Consider the following 13,780-nt stretch of genomic DNA (forward strand, 5'->3'; position numbering starts at 1 on the left):
GTTTTATTAATAAAAAAGTTTTTATAATCTGATTTGATGAGTAAGTGTATTTAAAAAAATATTAATTATTTTGCTCTGCTGTAAAATAAAATGGTTGTTAAATTTTTAAATTAATAAAAGTCTAAAATAAAAAAAAAAGGTTTAACTGTTAATTGTAAATACGGCAATTTAACATAGAAACTTTATCTAGTTCTGCTCAATTTTATTAGAAAAAATATTGTAGTCTGTTTAAACTCTACTTGATTAAGAAGCGTACTTATACACTGTTGTGAAATACAATAAACAGTTGTTTTGATAAATAAAAATCTAAAATAGTAAAACAATTTAGGTACAGTTTGATAATAGCCGTGTCGAAGGGCAGCTCAATGGAAATTGTTGAAATGAAGATAGAAATAACTGATGAGAATGACAATGCTCCGATTTTCACTCAAAATGTTTACCACGTTTACAAAAGCGAGTCGGATCCCACCGATTTTATTACAAAAGTAAATTTCTATTGTTTGTTTAAAATAAAATTTACGAAGCATGATGGCTTATTAAAATAAAAATTATGATTTCTTAGCACCAAACAACTACAAACTTAATTAAGTTATTTAAAAAATTAATACAGAAAAATTTTAAATTGGTATTTAAGCCATACTTAAAATTTATTTATATGTACTTGAATTAATTGTGGTTTTGAGTTGATTACGGAAAACTATTACTAACATCTATTACTAATTCAAAAAATAAAGATAAACAATAGTATAAGTATTGTTGGACAATTTTAATATATTTTCAGTTAGTACAAGTAGTATAAATCTATTTGAAGTTGTAGTGTTAGTTAGCCTAAATCAAAATTTATAACCAAGTTTAGTTTAAAGTTTATGTAAAAAAAGATTTAGGTTTCATTTAAAGAAAAAATTAATCATAATTTTTTTATTAAAAGCACTCACAACCAGCTGCATTCAATAATACGTAAGAGAGAAAAGTGCTCAAAACTTTGTGTTTATATACGCGTATTTCGGCTCCCAAGCGTAGCTCCCGTGGCGCAATCGGTTAGCGCGCCGTACTTATAAGATAGTATCGGAGAAATGCGGAGGTTGTGAGTTCGAGCCTCACCGGGAGCACCTTTTTTATTGCACAATTTTTTGATTTTTTTTACATAGTTTTATTTTTGTAACGGAACTAAATAATTAAAAAAATATTTTGTTATTTACAATAAATTGTTAATCATTTTCTATCAAAGTTTTTCAACTGATATACTTTGTTCTAAAAGTTCGAGCCTCACCGGGAGTACCTTTTTATTCAAAAAATTTTGAATATATATATTTTTTCATATTTTTAACTTAATAATGGAATAAAATAAATTTTTGAAAAAAAAAGTTATTGTTGGATTTAATTTAACTATTTACAATAAATTGTTAATCATTTTCCTTCTCCTATCAAATTTTTTTAATTGGTATGCTTACTTTTTTTAACTGTAAAAGTTAAAATTATTACATAAAACTCACTTATTTTTTTAATTTGAGCAATTAATATACTTATAATCTAACAAACTTGGTAGTAATTAGTTCAGTTTTACTTACTATAGTTTGAGTAAAAGCTAGAATTATAAGTAAGTGTTATGTAATAGTTTTAACTTTTACAGTTAAAAAAAGTAAGCATACCAGTTAAAAAACTTTGATAGGAGAAGGAAAATGAGTAACAATTTATTGTAAATAGTTAAATTAAATCCAACAATAACTTTTTTTTTTCAAAAATTTATTTTATTCCATTATTAAGTTAAAAATATGAAAAAATATATATATTCAAAATTTTTTGAATAAAAAGGTGCTCCCGGTGAGGCTCGAACTCACAACCTCCGCATTTCTCCGATACTATCTTATAAGTACGGCGCGCTAACCGATTGCGCCACGGGAGCTACGCATCTAGATTTTGCCAAGTTTGCTATATTTTAGATAATATTTTAAGTATACTAATTGTTTTTAGTTTAATTTTGATTTTTTTTAAACTTACTTGCTTTTATTAATAATTTTCTGTAACACATATAAATGTAAATGTTAGTCTTTCTAATAAACTGATGCCTTATCTTCAACTGAAGTTTTTATTCAATTTATATAAAAATTTGAGGGTCAATAGTTTGTTTTAAGCTATGTTTAACAAACTAAACAAAATTATCAACTATATACTTTTTTATGGTAGAATAACATCTGTCTTACCTTTTCCTCTATAATAGGGGTGGGCAACGTACGGCCCGCGGGTGAAAATGACCGGCCCCCGACCGTTTTTTAAATTTTAATAAGATCCGGCCCGCAAATGAAAATGACCGGCCCGCAAGCGAAGTGACAGGCCCGCAAAGGGTCAATATTATAAATTTTTATAAAACTTTAAAAACATGCTAAAAATGACTTTATAATTTATTGTGTAATAATATATACAACATTTTGTTCTTATATTTTGTGTTGTTCTGTCTCGATACAGAGATGTTATTAAGGGGGGTAATATGGATTATTAAAGTCGATAGTACAACAATCAAAACAACACTTATATTTTATTTACATAAACTAAAAAACACAAAGATACAATTACATCACTCTATACGAGAACTAAAGTTAAACACACAAGAAAATAGTTCTTAAATCTAACGTGTTTAAAATGCATTTTAACTTAAAGCACACTTGCCGAATGCTCTGCCGAAACTGCTACTGCACTGGAAGAATGCAAGTAAAATTCCGTTTTATAAGCACTGAAACAAATGTAACTCCTTTAAGTAAACAATATTGTTTATTGTTTTAGAAAATTGTTTTAAGAGTTATAAAACTTGTTTTGGAAAAGCTTGTTTTGAAAATAATGAAAAATGTTTTGGAAAAGCTTTTATTGTTACAAAAAATTCCATATTTATTCACAAGCTTTAAAATACTAAAATGAAATGTTAGTTTCATTACAGTTCTAACTTAGTTGGAATATATTTTTGTCACATTACCTCAAGCAAAGTGTTTTTTTAAGTACGATATTTTATTTACGTACCTTTGTCAATTACAATGTCAATTATGTTTAAAGTTAATATTTGAACATGTGACATGTCTCAATCTACATCTTAAGCTGTCAGACTTGAAAAAGTTTTGTGAATTTAGAAAATTCAAAAAAGTGATCAACTGTATCTATAAAATTAGATTCCGGCCGGATCCAAAACTTTTATTTAAACTAGAATCCGACCGGATCCGGATCTCGATTTAAAATTAGTATCTAGTAGGATTTGGATCTAAAAAGTCATTACATGGCTAGATCCGGATACCGGATCCGGTAAATAACTTATTCGAGATGCTCCAGCCCGCAAATGACTAATTTTTTCCGGATCCGGCCCGTTGATTTAAAAACATTGCCCACCCCTACTCTATAACGATAAAAATTTAAAATGGCAAAAATTTTAAAAATAAAAAGTGTGTATGTTGGTGATAAATTTTTGTTTAATATTTTTTTACATATTCCAAACTCGTCTAGATAGAAAACGTTTTTTTTTAATATTTAACTTAATTTTAAAAGTTACACCACTTTAACGTTTACAAATTTAAATTTTTTTTTATTTGACAGGTCAAAGCTTACGATGTGGATTCGGGAATAAACGGGATTATAGACTACAAAGTAGAAAGGGGATTTTTTAATTTGGATTATTTTGAAGTGGACCAAAACGGAATTGTCACGTCAATTCACCAACTCGATAGAGAAGTTTGATTTAAATTTTTGAAATAGGTGATTCTAAAAATTATTGAATACTTTTTTTGTTAATTGTTAAACGGTAAAAAATGGCTGGTTTTTATTTTTTCTGTACATATAAATACTAAACTACTTAAGTTTCAACAAGCTCTATATAAAAAAAAGTTATTTTTTGCGCTGTGCTTTATTAAACATTTTTTCTAGGTATAAATTAATGCAAAGCTATAATTTTTTTGATAAAACTATGTTGTTTCGCTTCTTTTTGTTAACTTTCCGATTTGCTTTCACAGAGGAGTTTTTGAATATTACAAAACTGATAATTAATTTTTTAAGGTCACGAACATATATTTAATTTAAGATTTCGGGTCCAACCGGTGAGCTCACTTTCACCGTAACCGCCACGGACCGCGGCCTTCCGTCCAGAACTTCCGCCAGGGGCGCTGTCGTCGTGGTTCACGTCACGGCCGTCAACGACAACCGACCCGCGATCGTCATGCCGACCAACGTCAGGGAGGTGATTTCTGAAGATTTTCAAGTTGGTCGTTCGGTGGCGCACGCAAGCAGTAAAGACAACGATCAGGGCGAAGTCGCGAGACCACGTTTTGGTTTGAAGGGGGAAAAGTCCAACGAGTATTTCACCATTCACAGGTTTTTGTTTGTTTTATGGATAGTTTTTTAATATTTTTAAAATAGGCTTTGTCTGTGTTAAATTTTATATCTTTAAATTTTTTTTTTCAAGTAAAAGAGTATTAAAGTTAAAATTTTTGTTTTATTTATGGTTTTACAAGATTTAACTTTTTTTTTAAGTATTCTGTGAATAACAAATTCAGTTTTCTTGCAAAGTTGTTTTAGATCTCAACTTCTATTTTTGTGCAAAAAACAATGTGGTACTTGATACTTTAATATAGAATACGTTTTTTTATATTTTTCACGTTCAGAAACAACGGAGAGATAGTGTTGAGAAAACAACTGGACCGCGAAGTGATGAGAAACATCGAGCTTATTGTCACTTTGTCTGATGGCGAGTTCACAGTTGAAACGTCGTTACAGTTAAACATTCAAGATGTAAACGACAATATTCCTGCGTTTGATGTCAATCCTCCGGTTTACAGGGTCAGTTTTTGTTTGTATTATTTTCATCATACTTTTTGAATAAACATTTAAATAAAGTTTTCATCTGCTGTTTTGTTTAAATATGCTTACTGATTTAATTATTACAAGTGTTTTTTTTTTAGTAAAATTTCTTTGATTTGCTTTTTTTTTTTTGTGGTAAAGTAATAACATTGTCCCATTTAGTTTTAAGTTGAAGATTATAATCTTAATTAGGTATAGTGGTGTGGTATTATAAAAAACTGTGTTTATCTTAGTTTTAAAGTATTATGATTTAATAGAACATTTTTAGAGCACTAAATATTAATGATTATTTTCAGTTTAAGTCAAATGATACAATGAAAATCACTTGCACTGACAAAGATGTTTCGGATGTTGTTACTTTTGAGATTGTTGGCGATAATAAATATTTCTCTATTAACAAACAAACAGGTATTTTTTTATATTCATTTTAGATACTTAATTTTTTTGTTTTTTATTTCATATGATAAAACTGGATTGATAATAAATTTCATAGAATACAGTTTTGAAGTTAGTTTTTGTATTTTTATCTAAAAAGGTGTCATCACAAGTAATAAGATTGAAGAAAGTTTCCCGCCAAAAACATTTCAAGTAAAATCGAGCGATTCTGTGCACGAAAATATCGCAGTTGTTAAAGTGGTTAGTATTTACAATATTTTTGTTTTGTAAAATATGTTGACTTCTTTGCATACAAATATAATTGCATTTTAAGCTGCTGTTTCAGCTTCATCACTAGACTTGTATAGACATTATATAGTTTCTTTTGCTTTAGTTTCAATTGAACAAAACTGGAAAAAAGTTTTTGATCTTTAAAGATAATAGACTACAAAAAGAAATATTGAAATTATATTACTTACCCTTAAATAGTCTATAGTCTACATTTCTGAATAATTATACTTACAGGGAACAAATTTTGATGAAAAATTGAAGTTTAAGCCAAACAGTCTCCTAAAACTCCAACTGCCTGCAGAAACTGCTACTAATAATAAAATTGATAAAATCCGTGATGGTTCAATGAGTTTTGAAAAAGAGTTCTATCACGTCGAAGTTCAAGAACCTACTTTTGACCAAAACGTTTTCATTCAATCAGTTAGTATAAAACCATAATGAAAGTAAAATGTTTTTTCAAACAATTAACAAATTTTTGTTTTCAGTTTTTTAAGTTTAGTACAGAAAAGTGAAATGTACAACAATTAAATATTAAAAGTCAAAACACTTAGTTTTAAAACTACTTTTTAAACTAGTGAAGCAGTTCATGGCTAAGAATTTATTTTCCATTACAACTAACGTTATATATAAACTAGTTTCTAAGATATCTAAAATGTTACTACATAAAGATTTTATAAGATATAAAGTTTTGCTGTTTTATTAAAAAACAAATATATTAACGCTTTTATTAAATAAAGTTTTCAGGTTTTATATTTTTCTAAGTTCTTAATTCTTAATTATGAGCAAAAACTATTGCAACCTAAAATCGACGGCAAACATTATGTTGTTTTTATCACTATTTATAAAGCATTTTAACTGAAAAAAATTGATTTCACAGCTTTCAGTAAAAGGACCGGGAAATGATGTTAAATTCTCAGTAGTTTCAGGAAACAAGGACTCCAACTTGTACCTGACAAAATGCCCTTCGTTAAAAAACAATTGCATCAATCTCAACTCTAAAGTAAATTTGTATTTTGTTCAGTACTTTTAACATAGTTGATATATTTTTAAAATACATCATAGCATTTGATGTTTATTGTAAATATTTAGCTGAAGCTCCTTGAAAAGTAAAATGCTTTCTTTTTAAATCAATACGTTATGTCGGTTTTTTAATCAAAATGTTAAACGATATAACAAAGAAAAAAAAAAAACTTAATAGCTTATATCTCCGTAGTGTAAATTTTGAAGTAATGACGTGATAAAATGAACTAAATGTTTTAATTAAAGTTTTTCTTCATATATCTAATATTTCGATAACAAACGAATGCAGAGCTTGGATTTTGAAAGAATATCTTCTTATGACGTAACACTGATGGCTTATGACACAACAAAGAAGTTGCGAGCAACTGCAGTTGTTCGAGTTGAAGTTTTGGACGTCAACGAATTCCAACCTTTTTTCGCCTTACAGTTCTTCCAGGTAAAACATCGTTTTGTCCTAAAATATACCAAATTAATCAGTAATACTTATACTATTTCGTAACTTCTCACCTTCTACAAATCTAATCAGTGTGTTCATTTTCAGTTTATTCTGAATAGTGATGTACCGGACTCACTATCCGGGTCCGGGTCCGGCCGGATATTGCCATTTTTGTCTGATATCCGGATCCGGCCGGACTCTAATTTGAAAAAAAAAGTCCGGATCCGGTTCCGGCCGGATTCTAATTTGAAAAAAAAGTCCGGGTCCGGTTCCGGCCGGATTCTAATTTGAAAAAAAAATCCGGATCCGGGTCCGGCCGGATCCTAACAGAGATCCGGCCGGACCCGGATCTAGTTAGTAAAAAAAAGCATACTGAAAAGTATTTTTTCAAAAACAAACCCTGTGTAAACTAATAATAAAACCGTGATTGGCTCATTTTGTACACGTGACTAATTTACATTTGTTTACATTTAAACTATGAAATAAACATTTCAGAAATGCAACTCTTTACATATGTTGTAAAATTGAAAAATTTGGAATGAATACTTGCATTATTTATTGTTTAAAGTTGAGCTCAGAGAATATTTAGAGTTAATAAGAGTAATTTGAATGTACGAGCCAATGAGAATCATATGACCAAATGTTTCAAACTAAATACTGATGCAACAAAACATCAGAACATGACAGGCAGTTTATATGTAAGCAGTTAGTTAGTTTGGTATGCAGCTTGAAACAACAAAATATCTTGAACTTTTTTGTTAATGCTTATTGTAAGTCGTGTTTTGTTTTAAAAGTGAATATTTTAACTGTTGTTTAATTGTTTACATATTTAAGCTAGGTTTATAGTTAAATAGTTTATTAAAAATTTTACAGTTTATTTTTTACTAAAAGTTTTATTTAATTTAAAGTTTATTGTTTTAAGTCTTTTGATATAGATTTAAATAGCTTCCAGTTTTTAAAATGTTACCAAAGTAATTAATAATTTTGTATATACTAGTATTTCTTGTTTTGTTTTGTATAAAAGATTCATCACTCAAAACTGTCGTGTCTGATTATAGAAAGTAGTCTCAGTTAGAATTTAGTACTTATTAGATATTAATTAAATAAGGTAGGTAGTAATATTGAACATTTAATTATGATGGGTAGTACTAATAAGTTAAGTGTACCACAATCAGTCCACAACTTTACTACTAAATTGTCAACCTTTGCTAGCTGGGTACACTATCCGGGTTCGGCCGGATATTGTCATTTTTGTCTGATATCCGGATCCGGCCGGACTCTAATTTAAAAAAAAAGTCCGGATCCGGTTCCGGCCGGATTCTAATTTGAAAAAAAAGTCCGGGTCCGGTTCCGGCCGGATTCTAATTTGAAAAAAAAGTCCGGGTCCGGTTCCGGCCGGATTCTAACTTGAAAAAAAAGTCCGGATCCGGGTCCGGCCGGACCCGAAATTGTGGGTCCGGTACATCACTAATTCTGAATAATTTAATAGTTATTTTTCGATGTCTACGTCAGCTTTTTTTGAATTTAACAAATTTAGAAAGTTTTTTAATTAATTTTATTAAGATCTTCTTTTAGTTGGTCTAATTTCAAGTAAACTTTTCCTTTCTGAACTCTTTTAATAATTTTTCAGGTTCTGGTCCAGGAAGTAAACTTGTCAAACGCCACTTTGTTCACCCTGGTTGCCAATGACAACGATGGTGGGGAAAAGGGCCTCACCACCTACAAGGTTGCCACTAACAACAGCGCACCTAATGGTAAGAACCTGCACAACTTGGTAGAAGTTGACCCCAAAAACGGAAAAGTTTTCGCCCCAAACGGGTTTGTAGTTAAGAAAATATTTAGTTTTTAATATAATATTATCAAAATACGGTGTTAGTTTAAGTTATTATAATTATTAAAAATAATTTTTGTTCCCATAAACTTTTTTATATACTACATTAACTGCTTGTTCGTACACATTAAAACTTTTAATACTTAGTTTTTTCTTACTGTCGGTGGTTTCGGTCAATTTTTTACGACAATTTTGTGTACAATACATCATAAATTGGTTTAAACTCAAGCGCAAGTTTATCATTTAATTAAATATATTATTAATATATAAAATGTTAATATAACAAGTTGCGTTCAGTTTGGACTACGAAACCCGCAGTTCTTTCGATTTCGAGATGCAAGCATTTGATTGGTCAGGAAAGTCACGTGACTCGGTTAGAGTTTCCATCCAGGTACTTCCCCTCGACGAGTACCCTCCCCATTTCCCGCGCAAAGTGACGTCATTCATCGTGCCTTACAACTCGCCGCCGGATTATTTCGTCGGCAAAGTTGGTTGTGATGTCATAAAGTTTTTTTTTCTGTGGAATTTTTATTTCTTTTATATAATAGATTTAGATTTTTAGCTTGAGAAGGTTTAAAAAAAACGGCTGTAGTATTGATTGTTATTAAATAACGTTTTTATAGTTCATAACTTTCAAAAAAATTGCATAATAAGTATTATTTATTTTGAAGCCTTTTTGATTAAAATTTCAGTAAAATTAGCTAAATTAAAAACGTTCTGAACAAAAACTGTAAATCATAAAAAATAGTTATATTAATTTAGCTTCGTATAGTTTTAATCAACTTTTTAGTTTAATTCAGAATTAAAATACAATTTGTGTAAATAAAATTAATCCAATTTTACATTCTTTTATAGCTTTTAAAAAAATATTTCGATTGTACTTCTTTTTATTTACAAAATTTATTTACTTAACAGTTTAGCTTTAAAAGTGCTTTAAATAAATTTTATAAATTATGTGATGTGTTGCTTTAAACGCAAAAGTTGATTTAAATTCATTACTTTTAGAGTTACTTTTTCTCACACAAACAATAAATTTAATTATGTAAGCCTTGCTTCTGTTGTATTTATTACGTAACACTGGTAAATACAATACTTTATATTCGCAACAATCCAGTTGCATATGTGTGCCCCGTTGGCGCAGTAGGCAGCGCGTCAGTCTCATAATCTGAAGGTCGTGAGTTCGATCCTCACACGGGGCATCCTTTGTTATTCATTTTTAATTTGAATAACTTTGTTTTAAATTTCACTCTTTAAAAATGGGAAAGAGTATGACAAATCACAGAACACTTTTTAAAAATAATTATTGTAGTTTTTTATTTCATACAAGTACTTAATAAAACTATTCTCATAAATAAACTGTCAAACGTTAAAAAAAAATTAACTTCAATCAACGTTTTTCAATAAAATAAAAGTCGTTATACTTATCTTATTTGATTATTTTATTTTTTTCGCTGTATTAGTTACAAGTTGACATGAAAAATACTAAATTAAAGTCTCAACATAGTCATTAACTTTTCAATAACTTTCAGGTGCAAGCCACAGATCGAGACGGTGGTGACGTCATACTGTACTCTATCACGTCACAGGAGATGTTGCGCGTAAGCTCGCTCACCGGAAGCATATTTGTGACGTCACACTACGTGGAAGCGATCAACCGCACTTACCGAATAACCGCAACTTCGTTATCGGGAAAAATGAGTGCCCACACCGATGTCAAGATACTAGTCACAAGTTTGTATATTTTTAAAAATAAGTAAGTATTTGAAAACTTGTGTTATTCAGATGAAAAGAAAACAATTTTAAAGTGTTTTTTATATTTTGTTTGTGTTATCTAAGTAGAACTTAAGAGGTATTTCTTTTGGGAATATATTGTACAGAGTTTTTATTAATTTCTTAATACTTTATTGATAAATATAAACGAGATGATTTAAAGTTAAATGCTTACTTTATACACGAATAGCAACATTAGACGGCTTTTAAGAAACGTATTACACCACCAGATGTATTGATTAACAATATACTTATAAAATTATATACTGTTTATATACAGACGTACCGGAGCCACTGTTGACTTCCACGGAAGTCATCTATTTAGTTTGCGGGATCGTCGGATCATTCATAACTCTCTTCTTCATCACTGCTTTGTTCGTATTCAGAAGAAAATACCTCAAGTTGGTTTATTATTAAAATTATTTTCATTTATTTGTTATGAGTTATGTTTGTAAAGGTAACTTACTTGTTCTTATTTATTTTTGTTTACTGCAAAAGAAAATGTGTTTTTTTTTTTATTTGGTTTATACTTTTTTAGTAGCTTATTCATTTAATATTTTATAACATTTTGTTTTAACACTGTTTTTCCTTTTTGGTTTAAAGATTTAGAGACTTTAAAGCTATCAGCTGCAAATTCTAGGCGCTTTTAACTAGATAAAATTTACTTCTTTTTATTTTAAATTTCTTTAATGAATTTAATATTTTGATTTATTTGATATATGCTTAGGCAAAGTGGGTTAGGGGGTCAGACCAAAAATTTTTGATAATATAGATTAAAGATAGAAGCTTAGATGTTATTAATGTACTGATGTGTTATTACTTAACCTCATTTGCACAATGTTATGAATAAAACAAGTTTCTTAAACATTACTACTGCAGCCGACCCTCTTTAAAGAGCTTTGAGCTGTTTTTCAATCATAAAATGTTGGAAACAATTGGTAACTTTTCCAAAACATTTTCTAGATGAATAAAAAATCCTAAAGTTTGTAATAAAAAGTCTATGGTTGATTTTTTATAACTTCTAAAATGTTTTATTAAACTTAAAATTAAAATCTTAACATTTTTAGTAGAGTTATATTCTCTAAAGACTGTTTTGTTCAGAGCTCAAAAGAAAAAAGCGAACCGCAAAATGAACGGAGAAATAAATTTAACATCTATTGACGGAAAGTCAGATTGTAAAAATTCAAACGGAACTTTGAGAAACGGAAAACCAACGTTTAATAAAAAATTCAATGTAAGTTAATTTTTATTTAAAAAAGTTCAATAACTTTTTAAAATATTTATCAAACTGTTATTGTGATTTACTTACTGTTAATATAAGTTATACTGGTTTAAAATTACACATAACTTGTATATTTTATTTAATGACTGCAATTTATTATTTTTATTTCAATTAATAGAAACAAAACGGGGATGTTAAGAACTCAATTCGTGAAAATAACAAATACTCAAGCATTTCCCAAAAAACAGAAAAAATAAATCAATCATGCCACCAATGTTTGTTTAACATTTTAAAATATTTCTAAGTAGATGCATAATTACTTTTATTGTAAAAAAATAAAGTCATTGAAGTAATCTATGTTTAAATTTTACAGGTTTATTTTCTAATTTGTAAATAACTTAACTTTGTAACTTAAAAGTATTAAAAAATACAGTAGAATTGAAACTACAATTAAAAATTTAATGCTAAGAGTTTTTTATGTCGAAAAAGTTGGTAAATATTAAATTCAGCATCACTGATGGCGTCATCAAACTTCATGTCGATGGACACTCTTAGCATTGTTACGTCATCGACGGCGCGTCACAGCGGCAGAATTGTTTCAGCCAATCACGAGGCGGCAAGTCAGCGGATCAAAAAATCTTCGAGTTCCGGTTTTTCGCCGAACGGAAACCTTCAAAACGGGGTTTTCCCCAACCACTCGTTGAAACTTCCCCCGTCGCTGATGTCACGCGGGTACCACAGTGGCCACGGTAACAATGTCGTCAACCACGGTTGCCACGGAAACGTCATCAAACAGGGAACAGTTTTTGTCGGCCCCCCATCGTTTATGAACGATCAGGTAATTAAAATAATTTATTTTGGGTAAATTTTAAACATTGAAGATATATACATGCGTTTGAATATAAACACTTTAAACTTTTTTACAAAACTGTAACTTTTATAACTATAAAGAATGATAGTTTCTAGTACTTGTTGAGAGTTTTGGTACATCATAGCTTCAGGTGATAATTCGGGGACAAGTTAAAAAATGACTACTTTGAAGTAATGTACAAATGTGTAATTTAAAATGATATGTTGCTCGAAAATTTAGTGTTTAAGTAACGCAATATTATAAATACAAGCAGTTTTCAAACACCAACTTACACTCACAATAGTGTTAAAAATGTAGTAAACTTATCACATAATTCGACTGGACTAAAAACTAATCATTTGCGGAAAAATAATTATCAGCTCTAAAAAAATAAATAACTAAGGATTTTAAAATTACTATCGAAGCAGGAATAAAAACAAGTATAGTTTTACATATAAAACTGATACAAACACAAATTATTCTTTAGTTAAGCAAATAAAAAACGAGATAAATTTCCATTCAACGCAAGTATGTATAGGATCAACGGGCAAAACAACAAAACAGAATTTTTCGACCATTTATTTTTAATGTATATAAAAGTTTAGCTTGTTAGAAAATATTCAACAGAAAAAAGTTAAAACTTGAAATTTTAAGAAAAAAAAAGTACAAAAACCGCATAACATTGTAAAAGGGGATAAAAAATTTTTAACACAATAATTTTTTTTTTAATTAAAAGTATTTAACATACGTTTTGTAACAGTAACTACTAGTTATGTAAAAAACAAGTATTTACACAGATTTGTTTTAAAATGAATTATAACTAACAACACTTTTTATTAATCAACGTTATGAATGCCTAACAAAAAAAGACAAACAACAATCAAAAGTAAGCTTTTTATTCCTACATTCCGCAACAACTTTATCATAAACATTATATTTTTATTCCAACATTCTCTGGTAAAAAATACCTATTCACCAACTTTATATACTTCCATTGTCTTACAAACGTTACAATGGTAAGTACAATGGTTTATATCGGCAACAAACCAGTTGTAGATGTGTGCCCCGTTGGCGCAGTAGGCAGCGCGTCAGTCTCATAATCTGAAGGTCGTGAGTTCGATCCTCACACGGGGCACCTTTTTTAAATTTTATCTG

At 29.2% G+C, this 13,780-nt stretch overlaps 1 protein-coding gene and 4 non-coding genes across 5 annotated transcripts in view; 4 read left to right on the forward strand and 1 right to left on the reverse strand.

The window, feature by feature from the left end:
* LOC145845140 (protein dachsous-like) overlaps window positions 1-13,780 on the forward strand; it is a 49,376-nt gene that overhangs the window by 34,726 nt on the left and 870 nt on the right. The window contains exons 36-51 of the mRNA XM_082952562.1: window positions 329-485; window positions 3,574-3,708; window positions 4,055-4,344; window positions 4,635-4,809; window positions 5,127-5,238; window positions 5,366-5,466; window positions 5,731-5,916; window positions 6,374-6,496; window positions 6,806-6,952; window positions 8,583-8,770; window positions 9,081-9,270; window positions 10,313-10,514; window positions 10,834-10,954; window positions 11,655-11,787; window positions 11,954-12,050; window positions 12,285-12,613. Of these exons, the coding sequence (XP_082808688.1) occupies window positions 329-485; window positions 3,574-3,708; window positions 4,055-4,344; window positions 4,635-4,809; window positions 5,127-5,238; window positions 5,366-5,466; window positions 5,731-5,916; window positions 6,374-6,496; window positions 6,806-6,952; window positions 8,583-8,770; window positions 9,081-9,270; window positions 10,313-10,514; window positions 10,834-10,954; window positions 11,655-11,787; window positions 11,954-12,050; window positions 12,285-12,613 (2,686 nt within the window). The remainder of the gene's footprint in view (window positions 1-328; window positions 486-3,573; window positions 3,709-4,054; window positions 4,345-4,634; window positions 4,810-5,126; window positions 5,239-5,365; window positions 5,467-5,730; window positions 5,917-6,373; window positions 6,497-6,805; window positions 6,953-8,582; window positions 8,771-9,080; window positions 9,271-10,312; window positions 10,515-10,833; window positions 10,955-11,654; window positions 11,788-11,953; window positions 12,051-12,284; window positions 12,614-13,780) is intronic.
* Trnai-uau (transfer RNA isoleucine (anticodon UAU)) lies at window positions 1,020-1,109 on the forward strand. The gene is given in 2 exon segments: window positions 1,020-1,057; window positions 1,074-1,109. It is a non-coding gene; the product is annotated as a tRNA-Ile (tRNA).
* On the reverse strand, window positions 1,814-1,903 carry Trnai-uau (transfer RNA isoleucine (anticodon UAU)). Its single transcript is given in 2 exon segments — window positions 1,814-1,849; window positions 1,866-1,903. It is a non-coding gene; the product is annotated as a tRNA-Ile (tRNA).
* On the forward strand, window positions 9,910-9,982 carry Trnam-cau (transfer RNA methionine (anticodon CAU)). Its single transcript has one exon. It is a non-coding gene; the product is annotated as a tRNA-Met (tRNA).
* On the forward strand, window positions 13,688-13,760 carry Trnam-cau (transfer RNA methionine (anticodon CAU)). Its single transcript has one exon. It is a non-coding gene; the product is annotated as a tRNA-Met (tRNA).

This window comes from Thalia democratica, chromosome 9, assembly GCF_965202585.1.
Source record: "Thalia democratica chromosome 9, ktThaDemo2.hap1.1, whole genome shotgun sequence".
Taxonomy (NCBI): domain Eukaryota; kingdom Metazoa; phylum Chordata; class Thaliacea; order Salpida; family Salpidae; genus Thalia; species Thalia democratica.